The sequence below is a fragment of the Saccostrea cucullata genome, unplaced genomic scaffold (genome assembly GCF_032062105.1).
Source record: "Saccostrea cucullata isolate Sc308-1 unplaced genomic scaffold, CSIRO_AGI_Scuc_v1 ctg578, whole genome shotgun sequence".
In the NCBI taxonomy this organism is placed as follows: Eukaryota; Metazoa; Mollusca; class Bivalvia; order Ostreida; family Ostreidae; genus Saccostrea; species Saccostrea cuccullata.
The window spans coordinates 205,976-223,353 of record NW_026932815.1 but is presented as its reverse complement, the minus strand read 5'-3'; the positions used below and the strand labels follow the sequence as shown (position 1 = coordinate 223,353).

Below are 17,378 nucleotides of genomic sequence, written 5' to 3'. Positions count from 1 at the left end.
GGGGAAGGGCGGAGCCATTATAGGGGAATCAAAGTTTTACATAGAAATATATAGGAAAAATCTTTGAAAATCTTCTTCTCAGGAACCACTGGGCCAAAAAAGCTGAAACATATGTGCCCATGGAAGGATCATGGGGTAGTGTAGATTTCAAAATGTCTAAATTTTGATCAGTGGGGTAGGGTGGGGATGCATTATGTATAACAAGGGGGAAATCTGGTAAAGAACAGAATGGTCAAAGCTTCTCAGGTGAGTGATGTGGCCCATGGGCCTCTTGTTTGTAGCAGTAATGATTATGTAGAATGGCAATTTTGAAAATGTTGCCGTAATGATACCCTATGCATATATATACTCGTAATACTGTAAAAGCAGAAATATTCTTTGGGGATTAAAGAATGAGGGTGCTTTTGATTGACATTCGACAGGAATCTGGGCATAATTGAAAAGTGAAAATTTTGTCGACATATCTCATGAAATTTTAACGTTTTTTGAATTTATCGGGTTCCTGTGCAACAGGAAAGGAAAATATTTTCCCAAAATTGAGCTTCGATTTGCTAAACAATAGCTTGAAAATTGGCCAGATCAGACATTTGGTACAAAATGGTTCCTTTTTAAACACATTTTTCTAAAAATTTTCTATCTCTGGGTCTTCTCTCCATGATTTTTAAACATTATTTGTGTGTGTTTTAATTCAAAGAAACGAATACACATTTTTAAAAAATGGAGAGAAGACCCAGAGACCACGAAAAATGAACTTTTCCCAAAAAAATCCAAATGTGTGAATGTGGTGCGTCTTTGTCCTTTTAAAATCGAATGGATATGTGTTGTGGTGATAGCTCAGTAAGTTAGGCTACCTGTCCAGTGCACTCAAAGCGGAAAGTTTTTGGTTCGAGCCTTGCATGGGGCGTTAATTTTTTTTTCATGCAATTAAACAACCATTTATTTTGTCAGTTTTGTTTTACGTACTGGTGTATTAAAATTTTGCATTAAATTTTGGTTAAGTTTGGTTCCCGAGCGAAATCAATTCCAATCTTCTATTCTATAATGTACATATACGGTGCACGCATCATGCATCTATGCTCTAAATTTTTTAGGTGTTTATTTTTTGTGAAACATTACTATGTTATAGTACCCCCTAGAAAAAAGGACATAAATGTTTCAATCTCACAAGGTCTTTTAAACTAAATGAAAAAAAAACCTATGGATGTGTTTGTAAAATCTGACCAGCTATGTTCAGCCAACCAAATCATGGACATTTAAACCATAAATGTTTCGTACAAATGATTCCTGCAGATCACACGCCAAATGCGCCCATCTTCTTTCATCTATTTTGTTGTTGGGCATAATCAATGAAATTACATCCCACGCATGAAGTTTTTATATGACTATTGATTAGAATAGGGTTACTTTCCAAACAACAAAATTAAATACCCACAGAACCTTTCTGGATGACAGCCTTTAAAACAAAATTCCATCCCCAAGAAATTTTGTGTTTCTACAGTTTTGCAATTAAAAACAAGTAGAAGTCTTTATTTCCATACTTTGATAATTAAACTTTATATCACATTTACCCTAAACATCTTTTTTACAGACATATGTAACAAAAGCAAACATTTAATTCTTGATTTCACTCACTGAATACATATACTGCCAAACCACAAAATAAATGCATGTCTGACATAAAACCTCATCCTGACCAATACAGAGTTACAGTGGGACACAGCAAGATGTTGACACTTCACTCAAATGATATGTAAAGGGCAAACTGTTCTCTATTTAATATAAATATGAAAGAAACTGTTCTGTACACACACATTTTCACACTCAAGAATGGATGCTTCACAGTGATTTATTAAGGATATTGCTAAAGGTTGCTTAAAAAACTGCTGTAAAAAAAAAATAAAAAATACAATCAAGTAAAACACTCTCATTTATATTCAGCAATGTCCAAAAAGTTGATTTCTTTCTTTGGGCATATAAATTCTACAAAAATTGACTTCATACCAGCAGATAATTCCATTCAATTCAAGTACCGTAGTTTCTGACAATTCACAAATTTAATTAAGTCTGTAATTAAGCTTCTTCTTACTGGAGTATATATACTAATTTGTAGTGCAACTAAAAATTCCAATCAAATTATTCATGAGATGATGAGCCATGAATACAACAAACCCTGGTTTTTCTGTTCACATTGGAAGCCTTAAAATATGACAAATGGTAATACTCATCTTTACTTAAGAAAACCTGGGAGTTTTTTTTATGAATTTTTATTTTTTATTTTTTAATAAATTGAAAAATAGACAAAGAAGATTTTGAGTTTTTAACATATAGAATAACTAAGAGATGCCTAAATATTGTAATACATGGTACAGTATAACATTGAAATAGAAATACTGAACTTGAAGATATTCTTGACACAAGTGAGAAAACAACAATATTGATAATTTCACTCTGCATTAAAAACATTTTCTCTAAGATTTTATTCACCTGACCTTTAATGGATTTTTACATAAATAAAACACCATAGGAAAAGCCTGTTCTTCCTCACAATCAAACAACAACATCTTGCATTCTGTACACAAACAAAACATAACTTTTGAAAAGTCATACATGAAGCTAATGTTTGTGGAAATGTTTGTCACATTTACTTCATTTATGCAACACTCCAATCCAGAATATATTTACCAATCAGTTCAATTTGAAATGTCTTTTTCACTTTTATAAATATAACTAGTAATCATTGTAATACTCCCATAAATCTTTCTCATATCCTTCATGTACATGATCCAGTAAAACATTTCTTCTACTCTCACAGTACCTGAAATAAAAATGACACATAATGACAGTTAAATAGAAGTTGTATGAAATGCTTCAGTTTACCTATTGATTTGGAAGTGACAGTCAAGGTCATCAAATTTTATATTTGTTCTAATCATTTGCAAATTAATCTTAACCCTTTCAACACTGTAGACCGATACATCGGTCTGATAAAATTTTGTCTTGGAACACGGTAGACCGATACATCGGTCTCAGACACTAAACTGAAAGTAAAACGTTTATTCTTAGAAATAGAAAGTGTTCTCTGCGCAAAATCTTTTGCTATGAATTATGGGTAGAATGATGTAAACATCCGTTAACAAATATGGCGGACCACATGGAGAAAACCACGAAAAAATAAGTAAAATTAGATGATTAGTAAAGAAAACGAAGAAGAAAGCAAAATGGCGGTAAACAACGAAATGTCCGATCTTTCTGGCGATGAAATATTTAATAAAATCAGGGAATTAGACATTACAGATGTTTCTAGACAACAAAAATATGAGTTATTAACGATGTTGTGAAATCTTGTCGGAGAAAGTCGACTCAGAATCGGAATATCAAGGCTCCTAAACAGAGGATGTTTTCCACGCCCCAGACTTCTTCTGATGTCCTGAAACACCCTGTTTTATTTATTAATAATAATGGACCTACTTTTAAATAAATTTGGACATATTGCATATCATTTCACTCGGAAATAATTTCTCTTTTGAATGATGGTAAGAACATAATTGATTTTGAAACTTCATAGCAGCAAATTTATTATATTATTGCATAAGATCCGTTATAAAATGTAATTATGAATTTTATTAGTGTTTTTGACTTGATAAATAATTTTGTATATATATAAAATTTATATCAATTAAAAGAGAAATACCTCACCTTTCTAATGATGTGTCATTTATTAAAATATTCAAAAAAATAAAGAAGTTAAAGTATTTTTTGTGATGGAAGGTGAAATGTTTAGTGATGCCCCAAGTTACTCAGTGTACTAGGGGTTGGTTGATAAAAGTTACTCAGTGTTGAAAGAGTTAATCTTTTGTCCTTTAATTGCGAACATAAATTTCATGAATTTACCTGTTATTATTAGTTTTCAATCAGTGCATGTAATATTAACTTACCTATATTTGTCTTGGACTTTTTGTTTGATGTCATTTAACATATCACAGGTGATATCCCTCTCTAAGTACTCGGACAGCTGTTCCGTGGCATTCTCTAAATCCTTCTGGTTTTCCTACAATTCACACACACACATGATCCTACTTAAATCTGCACTACCTTGGAATGCTGCACATTACTATTTATATTCATTAGTAATCATGGCTCTGAGGAATTTTGAAGATTTTTCCTGTATTCATTGTATCTATTTAAAACCTACCAACAACTTGTAGAGTTTCAATAACTCATAGCTAAGGCAGAACCTAATAAAATTTTTGAAAATTTATTATTCTTCACTAATGATGTACGAAAATCTATTAACCTCTACTAATGGAAAATTCCATTTCAAAACAGTATACTGTGGTTTCATCAATTTTCGTTGGCATTAATTTTTGTGGATTTTATAAAAAAGACGTTTTCGAGGATAGGTTATTTCGTGGACAAAAGTATTGCCTATACAAATGAATGGCATATTTTTTAATTCAATGAACATTTAAATTTGTGGATCTGCTCGACAACGAAATCCTCGAAAATTGGTGTTCAACGAATAATAATGAAACCACAGTATACCTTTAAACATTTTAAATTGAACTTGGGACTGGTATTACAATAATATTTGATTCCGTACCTCAAATATGATGGACTGGTTATTTTTCTTGAGATAAAAAGCAAAGACATAAGTAAACATAAGCGTCTGGCGACACAGACACAAAACATCCACTGCTTTCTTCAGGAACTGGACCTCAATCCACGACATGTGCTGCTGCATCTCCTCCATCTTCAGCTTCACAGAAGCATACAACTGTAAAGAGAGGCATACAACTGTAAAGAGAGGTATACAACTGTAAAGAGAGGCATACCACTGTAAAGAGAGGCATACCACTGTAAAGAGAAGCATACAAATGTAAAGAGAGGCATACAACTGTAAAGAGAGGCATACAACTGTAAAGAGAAGCATACAAATGTAAAGAGAGGCATACAACTGTAAAGAGAGACATACAAATGTAAAGAGAGGCATACAACTGTTAAGAGAGACATACAACTGTAAAGAGAGGCATACAACTGTAAAGAGAGGTATAGAACTGCAAAGAGAGGCATACAACTGTAAAGAAAGGCATACAACTGTAAAGAGAGGTATAGAACTGCAAAGAGAAGCATACAACTGTAAAGAGAGGCATACAACTGTAAAGAGAGGCATACAGCTGTAAAGAAAAGCATACAACTGTAAAGAGAGGTATACAACTGTAAAGAGAGGCATACAACTGTAAAGAGAGGTATACAACTGTAAAGAGAGGTATACAACTGTAAAGAGAGGCATACAACTGTTAAGAGAGACATACAACTGCAAAGAGAGGCATACAACTGCAAAGAGAGGCATACAACTGTAAAGAGAGGCATACAACTGTAAAGAGAAGCATACAGCTGTAAAGAGAGGCATACAACTGTAAAGAGAGGCATACAACTGTAAAGAGAGACATACAAATGTAAAGAGAGGCATACAACTGCTAAGAGAGACATACAACTGTAAAGAGAGGCATACAACTGTTAAGAGAGACATACAACTGTAAGGAGAGGCATACAACTGTAAAGAGAGGTATACAACTGTAAAGAGAGGCATACAACTGCAAAGAGAGGCATACAACTGCAAAGAGAGGCATACAACTGTAAAGAGAAGCATACAACTGCTAAGAGAGGCATACAACTGTAAAGAGAGGCATACAACTGTAAAGAGAGGCATACAACTGTAAAGAGAAGCATACAACTGTAAAGAGAGACATACAACTGTAAAGAGAGACATACAACTGTAAAGAGAGACATACAAATGTAAAGAGAGGTATACAATTGTTAAGAGAGACATACAACTGTAAAGAGAGGCAAGAATACAACCGGAGGAGAAGCATACAACTGTTAAGAGAAGCAGACAACTGTAAAGAGAAGCATACAAATGTAAAGAGAAGCATACAACTGTAAAGAGAAGCATACAATTGTTAAGAGAAGCATACAACTGTAAAGAGAAGCATACAACTGTAAAGAGAAGCATACAACTGTAAAGAGAAGCATACAACTGTTAAGAGAAGCATACAATGTGAAGAAATTATGAGTTATGAGAATGCATTTTTTGAAAAATAAATCAGTTCTTAAAAAGTCATTCTTGAGCTATTACATTTTAATTTAATCTTTATTCAGAATTTTGCATGTTGACTACGATGTCTGAGGCAAAAAAAGCACTCACTTTGTTCTCAAACTTTAGACTCTGCATGTGATTCATGTATCTGTTGCAGTAAAACAAATATCGTTGGAGTGCAGATCTTGATTTCTGTTTAAAAGAAAAAAAATCTTTATTTGCATATCAGTAACTTTATCAATTTAATTTTTTCTAAATTCTAAGCAAAGCTCTGAGAGAATTTTATGGAAATAAAATTTCAAATGCCTCCACCTTTCTTCAAATATTCCCATGGAAGTTCAAATAATATTTTATAGATGGCACCTAATTTTTACCAATTTTTGATCAATTCAATTTTTAATTCAGGTTTAAAAAGAGATTGGTATTTTGTGCCATTTAATCAGGTTAAAATTACAAAATGTAATTTGTTGCACAAAAAAAGGTTTTGAATCATTTATTTCCTTTGTTAATATAGGCAGTCAGGATTTGCAAATTTGGCAAAAATTGATTTTACAAGACTGCAATTTAAACCTTTTACATCCTATTAAATTTGTCAGAGGTCTATAGCCTGATGAGGGGTTTACCTCTTGGTTATCTCTGGCCTTCTTTGCCTCGTCCTCATCATACCTGTTACAGTTATACCTGTCAAGATAAAATATATTTTACTATCAAACTAGAAAACTGATCAGTCAGGGCCACAGAGGGATATATTTCTATACTTTCAAATGTGCTTTCTTGTGACAAACTGATAAATACAAGGCACTGCCAAGGCAAGATGTACATAAGCAGCAATAAAAAAAACCTATTTTTTTCTATAAAAATGAATTATAAATTGGTATGTACATTTATGTGAACTTGAATAAAACTTTCACTTCAAAATGCCTTCAATAGTGGTTGCAAAAATAACCCAGGCTTAACCTAAGCTTCTGTTGCAGATAAAAGGAATAAGTATTAGTTATCGTCTTGGATCTCCATAATATTCATATAAAGAAATGGGCAGTCCTTTCGTCACAAGTGTGCAAAACAAATGAGTGACAAGGGACTGCCAACTCCTTTGTTCAAATGAATATCAGGATGATATATTGTCACATATTTCATTCTTAATCTTTCAAATATTCATTAATAAGTGCTCAATGTTAAATACAAGCAAATAAAACAATATTCTATGTACTCTGAGCAGCTTTTCGCTAAAAAAAAATCTTTCCATCAAATTTGAGATTTCTCTCATACCAGGAGGATCCGTGGGGCTCCCATGGTCCTAGACACACCCAGCAGAAGTCTGCCTTGCAGTTCTGGTTTTTGCATACCATGTGATTACATCCGCCATCTTTTTCAATGGTCACGTGGCATTTGGGACATTCCTAGAAAAAAGAATACATACAGTAAAATTTGTCTAATCCGGACTCTGAGTACTCCGGACTTTTGTCAATTCCGTCCGTAAATTTTAGTCCCATGCACTTCCTTAACAAATTCATTTAAAAAAATTCTGTGTAGTCCGGATACTGTCTATTCTGTATTCCGAACGGCCATACTGGTCCCAACTGCTCATAATTAACGTTAATTATTCCCTCTAATCCGGCCACACCTGAGTTACTTCAAAGAAATTAACACCTTTCGTGGGGAATGTGATAATACGTGTTTACATTAGCATGATTATTAGTGCCATGAGACGAACTCGGTGAAATGCGGCGGTGACACAGTCCACTTGAAAAATATATTATATTAAATTACAATTAAAAAAAAGTAACTTTGCTTTAACTCCTTTTACCACATTATAACATAAACACAAAAATATATGTATGCGATTTACAAATCAAAATATAAATCGGGATCGAAAATCGAACACATTTCAAAATGGCGCCATAACACTGTGGGGGAAGACGTAATTTTTTACATAAAATTAAAAGTTCAATCTAATAATTAGCACATCGTAAATAATTGTGCATTACTGTTAATACATTGAATGAGGTCTTTGACAAGCGAAACCCGGTCCGCTTGATACATAGTAAGCCTATATTATGCGTGCCTGTATATTTTGATTGAAGTAACATTTCACCCGACTTTCAAACTTCGTGAACAAATACGAAAATACTGTAAGTCATGTGAGACTATTTTATAATTTCTAGACTCCAGAATAGTAATTGATTTCATTATTTAATTTTATTTATAATATGTATATGATGTACTTGTAAATAAACAACGAAAATTTTCGAAATTTATATTTTCCTGCATTTTTCCTGCACTCCGGATTCTGTCTATCCGGCCAAATTTTATGGAACCGGCGGTAGCCGGATTGGACAAATTATACTGTACATTAAATGGACATGTACTAAAATGTTAACTTGTTTATTCATGTGGAAAATGTAGATCAGTTCCAGCACCTTAAGGTATTCAATCCCTAATAGGAACAAATTCAATGAAATTCAATAATAACAGATGTGTAAGCATTGAATACTCAGTTTATTTAGACATACTTCCCATTTATTACCATTTAGTATGAAAAGTGGGGTGTGTCCTAATTTATGACCTTGAATTTTGGTAAGATTTATCTCCCCTATTTTTAATTAATAAATAAATTCAATTAAAAAATGTTTAGCAGGTAAAAAATTTGTTTTTAATTGTCATTCTATTTTTAATAATTCAATGCATCTTTCCACCGCAGGATTTATGGATATTCAAACTATTTGAATATTTATTTTGAAAAAAAGCTTTTTCCCATAGACTTCAATGCAGTCTTTTTTAATTAACTACTGCTTAATTAATGAAATTTTTTAAACTTTCTCGCGGGCAATCCATTTCTACTATAGAATGCTTTAATATAATATCGGAGTATTATGTACTTGACAGACATTTAAGGGTAGGGAATTAGGTCCCATTAGGGATGGAAAACCTTAAGTAACCCTGTAACAATCACCTCTAAATTCTTAATGTTAGGTCACCATAAACTTATCAATAATGTAGGTCAGATTGAGCCGAGCTAAGAATAGAACCAGAAGTCTCTGTCGAGACTGTAGCTCTACTGGTTTGTACTTATAACAAAGGATAAGAAAAGAAGCCATTGCAATCAGACCAAAACTGTAGAAGGAGTGATGTTTTAAAGGAATTTCACGGACATTTCTATCTTTAGTACTAATGGCAACATCATTCATCAAAATCAAAAACCGATGCACTATTTAATGTATCTTAGTGTAGTCTACTTGTGTGCCAAGTTAAATTGAAATCAGACTAAAACTGTAGAAGGAGTAGTGTTTTTAAGGAATTTCACAGAAAATTCTATTTTTAGTAACCACGGCAACACCATTCATCGAAATCAAAAAAATGTGTCTTAGTGTAGTCTACTTGTGTGCCAAGTTACATTGAAATCGGACCAAAACTGTAGGAGGAGTAGCATTTTGAAAAATTGTTTACAGACTGACAGACAGACAGACGGACGGATGACAGACACCTTACTATTGCATAAGCTCTTCTGGGGCTCCCATAGGCTAAAAACCGATGCACAGAATTATGTATCTTAGTATAGTCTACTTGTGTGCCAAATTATATTGTAATCAGACCAAAACTGTAGGAGGACTATCATTTTAAAAGAATTTCTCAGAAATTTCTATTTTTAGTAACCATGGCAACACCGTTCATCGAAAGCGAAAACCAATGCAGAGAATTATGTATCTTAGTGTAGTCTACTTGTGTGCCAAGTTATATTGAAATTAGACCAAAACTGTAGGAGGAGTAGCTTTTATTTCACAGAAATTTCTATTTTTAGTAACCACGGCAACAAAATCGAAATCAAAAACCCATGCACAGAATTATGTATCTTATTGCAGTCTACTTGTGTGCCAAGTAATATTGAAATTGGACCAAAACTGTGGGAGGAGTAGCATTTCGAATGGCAACACCGTTCATCGAAATCAAAAACCGATGCACAGAATTATGTATCTTAGTTAGTCTACTTGTGTCCCAAGTAATATTGAAATTGGACCAAAACTGTAGGAGGAGTAGCATTTCGAAAGAATTTCACAGAAATTTCTATTTTTAGTAACCACAGCAACACCGTTCATCGAAATCAAAAACTGATGCACAGAATTATGTATCTTAGTGTAGTCTACTTGTGTGCCAAGTTATACTGAAATCGGACCAAAACTGTAGGAGGAGTAGCATTTCGAAAGCATTTCACAGAAATTTCTATTTTTAGTAACCACGGCAACACCATTCTTCGAAATCATAAACCGATGCACAAACATTATGTATCTTGGTGTAGTCTACTTGTGTGCCAGGTTATACTGTCGGACCAAAACTGTAGGAGGAGTAGCATTTTGAAAAATTGTTTACAGACAGACAGACAGATGGACAGACAGACAGACGGACGGACGACGGACGCATTACTATCGCATAAGCTCTTCTGGTCTCTGACCAGTAGAGCTAAAAACTTGACCTACTTTTGTGTTGGCAGCAATCCAGTTTGAGGTTTCACTGTCATCATCACATTTCTTGATCCATTTCCTCAACCATTTACACTGTACAGGATCATGCCAATTTTCTCCACAAGCAAAACTACAAAATATACAATGAAAAGTTAAACAGGAAAATTTAACCCATTTTATTTTAACTATTATTTAAATAAATAAGCATCTATAAAATGAAATTTATTGGCACATTGTTATCATAATTTTCACCCCTTTACACTAATATCATCTCCATGTACTACAGAACTGTTGTGAAACAATTCCTGGAATATCATTAAAATCAGCACTGCCAGCTTTACTGTGAAAGAATAGCATTAGCATTCCTCACTGTTTGATATTCATGGTTCAACACTAATACTTATCATTAGCAATGCTGTCAATGACTATCTAAAATATCATTTGCAAGAAACTGTAAATTCACAAATTCTAAAGATGCCAAATTTCTCTGAGTTTTTGCATACTAAGTCTCAGGTTTCATTGAAATTTACCTAGTGTGGTTCTGGAGAAGAATATGAAAAGTTTACAACAGCAACAATTAATACAGAGTTCAGACAAACTTTGATCAGAAAAGCTCAGGTGAGCTTATAAATAAGTCAGTTTACTTCTAACACAAACAAAGATGTCTTACCAAAAGGTGTGACCACATTTGCAGGTAACAGGCTTGGCATCGAAGTACTGAACTTTGACTGCGTGACCACAGTCTGGGGCAGGGCACCATCTCAGCAGCCGGTTACACTAATACAGAAAACAAACACAAAATAGAAAAGTGTGGCCAAGGTCAAAGGAAAGGGCAAAATATGCTGATGTGGTTGAAAAGCTTACTTCAGTATGTGTCAGCATAAAAAGTTTGAAAATAATTTCTTGAATAGTTTCTTTAAAACTAAGCTAACTAAGCTGAACAAGTGAGATCAAGGTCAAAGGGGAAAGATCAAGGTCAAAGGAAATACCAAGGTCAACAAATGTTGATGCAGTTGAGTAGCTCTCATCACTATGTACATGTATCAGCATATGAAGTTTGATAACACTATCTTGAATGGGTTCTTTCAAACTAAGCTTTGAACTAAGGTAAATGCAAAGTGTGATGGAAGGACAGAAGGATTGAAGGGCAGTAGATAGACATGACAAACTTTGTATGCCCCAGCCACATTCATGACGAGGCATAAAAATGGATGATCTAATGTTAGAAATAGCTAGCTGCAATAAGGTAGCCCTCTTTAATTTTTTTCTTTTCTTTTGGGCATATTGAAATATTTATTTGGGGCAATACATACCTCAACAAAACTATTTGTGATTAATTGCTGGTACTTTAATTTCACTTTTCTATCCGTAACAAGTTTCCTAAAAAAAAAGTTTAGTAAAAAACATTTCTTGGTTGTCTGACAATCCAATAGCTCTTAACAATTTAATCTTTATATGGTATTTGGTGGAAACATTTGCAACAGTTTCTCTGAGTCTAAGATAAATTCAAAATAATGAATGAAGGAGTCAAGATCATAAGAAAGGTCAAGTCTAAAAACTATGACACATACAGTGGAATAATATTTTAGCTCTTTATGACATTGATAGACATCATTTGAGTAAAGATAACTTGTGAATGACAAAATCTATTACATGTAATGCCAACACTTTCAGGCACTCTGCAAAGTAAAAAAACTATACATTATCAAACCAATGCTGAGTCTTCATAACTCATTCACTACTTACATGACTGTGGCATCATCAACAAGTATATCACAACCATATGCTGCACATGAAATGGTTTGTCCCATCCCCTCATTCATGATTTTGGAGGTAAGATAGTCTGTCCAGCAGGGAACACAGAATTTATGCCCACATTCTAAGCCTGTCATTTCCTGTTTTGACAGAAAAGTTGACACAAGTTAACCATCACCACAACATAAATTTGATCACATGATACATGTATATCCGACCTCCTCAATCTAGGTATTGTAGATTTTTTTAAGTTATATAATTTTATAAGGTTTCAAAATAAAATATACGTACATGAACTAATACCTCAAAAAGTTTCAATGACATTGTGTCACACTTAAACAAATTATTAATCTTAGTAATTTGTCGACATCACTACACTAGCAAATCTGTATTTGAGAAAATCAGGATTGAAATTTATAGTATATTATAGCTCATACCACTACAGGAACAGGTGTATAGCAAATCTCACAGATTGACTCTGTACTAGCTGCTGCTGTGGCAGATCTGGTCATCTTCTGAAAACAAAATCAATACTGTCAATGAATATAAAGGCCTTTAAAACTGTTTAATAAAATTTGTATAAACATACAATAATTACTGAATGGAGAATGTGTGCCAACTATGCATTTAGTTGGCAAAACATGGACTCCACATTATTCAGTCTTCAACAAATCCTGAGAGTCGAAAGCCTGGGACCTGTTGTTGGAAGTGGGCATGTGGAAATTGCATGCTTACTAGCCCAAAGGGCATGTAAATTCTGAGGCCTTAGCCTCATTATTATCAAATTGAATAATACCAATAACATTAAATGTACTTAAAGTCTTTGATTTCTCATCTACTTTTTCATTTTTCAGAAAGCAGAAAATTCAAATAAAACTAGTTTATCGGTCTGTAGAGATGAGTATATTAAATTTTTTAGGTTTAATTTTGGCATTATTAGAAGACATAAAAAAAAAAATTAATTGCTATTACAGGATAGTTAAAAAATAAAGAAGATGTATTAAATGTCTAAAAAAACTTACAGGATAGTTAAAGAATGTGTCTAAACTTAGGGAGGGAAAGGTAGTTGATTGATCAGTGTGGGAGAGTGGAGAAAATCTCCCCATGTGCAGAAAATCTTGCACCCTAATTGCATCTTATTTGTATTATGGGATTTGTATTACAGTACCTATGAAAACTGTGTAGGTTCTACCATACACAAACTTTTATTTATCCTTGTTATTATAATTAATAAGTAAAGTTGCAGCTTAGATGTTGACCATTTTTGTAATTTAAAAGTGCTCTTTTGAATGCTGAATTTGTTGCAAATTTCATACATGTATCATCAAGTGCAGTCCATCATTTGCAGATTAGACAAAGTTAAACAGAACTGTGTAGTATATTTTTAGTCTTCATAGTCACAAACCTTGGGTCTGGCTCCTGTATCTGGTCTTCGGTGGGGACTTACTACATGAGCTTCAGAGAACAAACGATCCTGATCTCCATCATAGTAACGCTCCATTAACTTCTCTTTGTCCCATTTAAAATGATTTAATAAAATTCTGGTGACTGTTGAAGGAATCTGGATGAAAAAAAAGAGATATTTTTTAATAAAAAAAAAAAATGTGTATTCTACTCTCTCCACATACATTATTTATAGCATAATTCAATTCATTTATTGATCGATTCATGGAACATGTTGGCTATATAAATTAATAAACACAAAATATATCACTAGGAAGCTAAGAGCATTTTTTTTCCTAAGGGGTGCTGAGTGTTATGTTCCGATTCTGTACTCATCCCGCATGGTTACAATTAGAGTGGTTTTGACCTGCTCATATCTTTATCCCTACAGGTAGAATCAGTACCCGAGTACAGGGATACACACTGTGTGGTAAACAAATGGATATTCGATGGCTTCATAGATATGTGTCTTAATAGGTCAATAATTGTTTCTCTTGTTTCCTACATCTTCTCAAGCCATGGTCTGGAGTCCGCAGATACAGTTCTCTCCTACCTGTGGCTGTTTGATCCCAAAAAGTGTCCTAATCTTGAACATTTACACCTCTCTATTGTGATTTTGTTTCCATCACAATTGCAATCAACAATTGACATCAGCATTATACAAAAAAATATTTTGTACACTGCGATTGGATATTGAAAGGTCGCATCAAAGTTCATTATCTGACTACACTTTACCAGCACTGGTCAATATTTTAATGAGCTACAAAATAATCTCTTCTCATTCAACCACGGCCAGAATGGGAAAGGATTGTACATTTTGGCCGTGGTTTGCAACGATGGGTTTCCTTAAAGCAATCAATAGTAAAGATAGTTTCTTTATGTTTTTACCTATCATTATATTATATTATGTTAATAAATTCGATTTAGTAATGATTTTATATTTGAACAAAAATTAAATACATCTTTATCTGCATCATGGTATCATTTACTGTGTAAATAATGTACATTTCTCCAAATTAATATGCATACAGTGAAAATAAAATATGTGGGTAACATCATATTTTACACTAGTATCTTAAATGTAAAACTGTTGAAACTGTTAAATAATTGCTTTGGAATGAAACCACTCTGGACGATCATGAATTCATGTCGAAACCATGCAGGTGGAACAAGTAACCGGAATGTATAACCACCTACATTCCCCCAATGTATGGGATCTATTAAAAATTAGAGACAAAGTCACATGTGAAAATTAATACAAAGCATTTTTCCTTTTTTTTTTTGCAAGATGTATGATAAACTTTCACCTGTTGATTGAAGGGTATAATTATCTACTAAATTAAGATAACAAGTACTGTGATTTTCACCTGAACAACAGCGTTGACTTCTTTAATACAATCCACCATAAATTGTACTATTTGATCGGCTGGCAATACTTCATACGCAAAATCTTCTGCCTCTCGTTTGTCTTGTGTTGTACTTGGTTCAGCTTCGAGACCCATTTCCACAAAGTCGTCGTCCTCTTCGCTAATTTCTTCGTCCCCTGACTGTTCATCGTAGTCCATAAAACCATCATCACTATCCATTCTTCTTTATGGACCAGATCCTACTTAAAAAAAACTAGCAAATATTCTTAACAGGATCTCTGTATGCTTTGTACAGGACCAAAATAAAGTCTGTCGTATATTTACTACTGTGACGTCACAATCTGCAGATTCGACGTTACCTTGGATCTCCGATTTGCAGGAATTGGAATAAAATTTAGTCTTTCCAGCATGAAATAAACGTGCAACTCGTTAAGAAAATTATATTCAACACATTTATATTAATATGAGGGTTAAGTTTACGAAAAATGACATCATCTCCGACTTTTTTCAATAACGAAATGAATTGTGGGAAATTTCAATGGAACATTCAGAATACCTCGGGGCCTTTCTGATTTATCTTAGATATTCCGGGTTAGAATGAGATTACTATTTACATCAAAGTGGAATATGCAAAGCAAAAACATATATATGTAATAATAAATCTTTTATCACAATACATAAGGACATCAATGATAGTTAAACAGTTTGTTAAAATGAACAAAACGTTAGAAATGATCTGTTTTTAATTTTTTCTCATTAATATTTATATATATTATATACATATGTTTTACTCGTTCTCTGTGTTTTTATTTATTATGTTTTAAATTCTCTGTGTTTTTATTTATTTAAACATAATTTTCATATATATATGTATATATATATATATATATATATATATATATATATATATATATATATATATATATATATATATATATATATATATATATATATATATATATATATATATATATATATATATATATTTAAAAAAAATAATTTAATTTTAAGAAAACACAAATTTTAACATTTGATGACATTTGATCTTCAGACATTTCTTTATTATAGTAACTGATTATGATATATGACATTGGATACTGCTTTGATACAATGTACAATATATAGAAATCATAAATTAATTTATAAAACACTATTAAGTTTTGGTTGATATATTCCACGCTTTTAAAATGTTTTTCTTAATTACTGTCTCTGGATATCAGTGGCACAATTTTATAGAAAGGGAAAATTTTGTTGTTTTTTACCAAAAACAGTTCCAGGTGCAACTTAATTGAATATTAGTCTGTATTCGGGTGTACTAATGTGTTGCTTATGTACACGTACACGGGCACGGAGAGTGTTGCCGGTTTCACCAATATAATATTAGCACAAATTTTGAACATTTGTTGACAATTGATCGACATTTCTTTATTATTCCTTTATACTATAGACATTGGATACTGCTTTGAGTGGAGGATATATAGATATCATAAATTAAATCGAGGAGTCATATATTCCACGCTTTTATCAATAATTAATTATCAACTTTATGCACGTACGATGTTGATTTGTTTTGGGTAGAAGCTAGGGCCTGTGAATTATTTTAAATTTCATCTTGATCACACTAATATTCAAAATATGATCATGAATCTTAAGGATATCAGATCCTCAGTTAGGAAGGATAACTCTCTTTTTGCGGACAAACAGACAGACAGACGGACAGGGCAAAAACTATATACTCAGAACCCCCAAATCTTCGATACGGGGGAATAAAAACGATGTGTTTGAAAAACATCGATGACCCTTTATGGCAACTTATTGTGAATTTCACTTTCAAAATGCAAGCTAACTGCAAAATCAAGGTCAATGGATCAAAAATATTGTTACACTGCCCAAAGAATTAAAGGACTTGTCTCAATGAACTTATACATATACAGTGTACCTATAAACCTTAAAACCCAAACACCAACTGTCCAATATGTATGGTCAAGATTGAAGCTTTTTTAGAGTGGGTCAAGCTTCAGGGTCAAGGTCAAAGGTTCAAAATTAAGGGTGTCCAGGAAAAGGTATTGTCACAAGAAATTTTACACATGTAAAATATAAAAGCCCTTGCTTCAGCAGCTGTTCAAAAGTTGAACACTCCCACTTTTACACACACACACACACACACACACACACAAAATACAATTTTAACCTTCGTCACAACTTTTGAACTGAGTGTTCTCTAGTATTTTCATGCTTAATCTGTGTATTCATTGTGAC

The 17,378-nt window shown here is 32.9% G+C and overlaps 1 protein-coding gene across 2 annotated transcripts; it reads right to left on the bottom strand.

Annotated features, from left to right (window-relative positions):
- Window positions 1-1,782: 1,782 nt before the first annotated feature.
- LOC134236232 (E3 ubiquitin-protein ligase arih1l-like) lies at window positions 1,783-15,649 on the bottom strand. 2 transcript variants are annotated; one of them, XM_062718396.1, is made up of 14 exons: window positions 15,479-15,649; window positions 15,120-15,361; window positions 13,715-13,870; window positions 12,747-12,824; window positions 12,301-12,449; window positions 11,868-11,934; window positions 11,225-11,331; window positions 10,570-10,684; window positions 7,367-7,497; window positions 6,721-6,778; window positions 6,206-6,289; window positions 4,601-4,774; window positions 3,936-4,048; window positions 1,783-2,815 (listed from the first exon to the last, which is right to left on the bottom strand). In XM_062718396.1, exons 2-14 carry the CDS (start codon window positions 15,336-15,338, stop codon window positions 2,728-2,730), a joined length of 1,539 nt encoding a protein of 512 aa, XP_062574380.1. In that variant the 5' UTR covers window positions 15,339-15,361; window positions 15,479-15,649; the 3' UTR covers window positions 1,783-2,727. The 2 variants fall into 2 exon arrangements, with proteins under 2 accessions (XP_062574380.1, XP_062574381.1); XM_062718397.1 differs by having other exon boundaries at window positions 15,120-15,358.
- Between the last annotated feature and the right edge of the window lie 1,729 nt (window positions 15,650-17,378).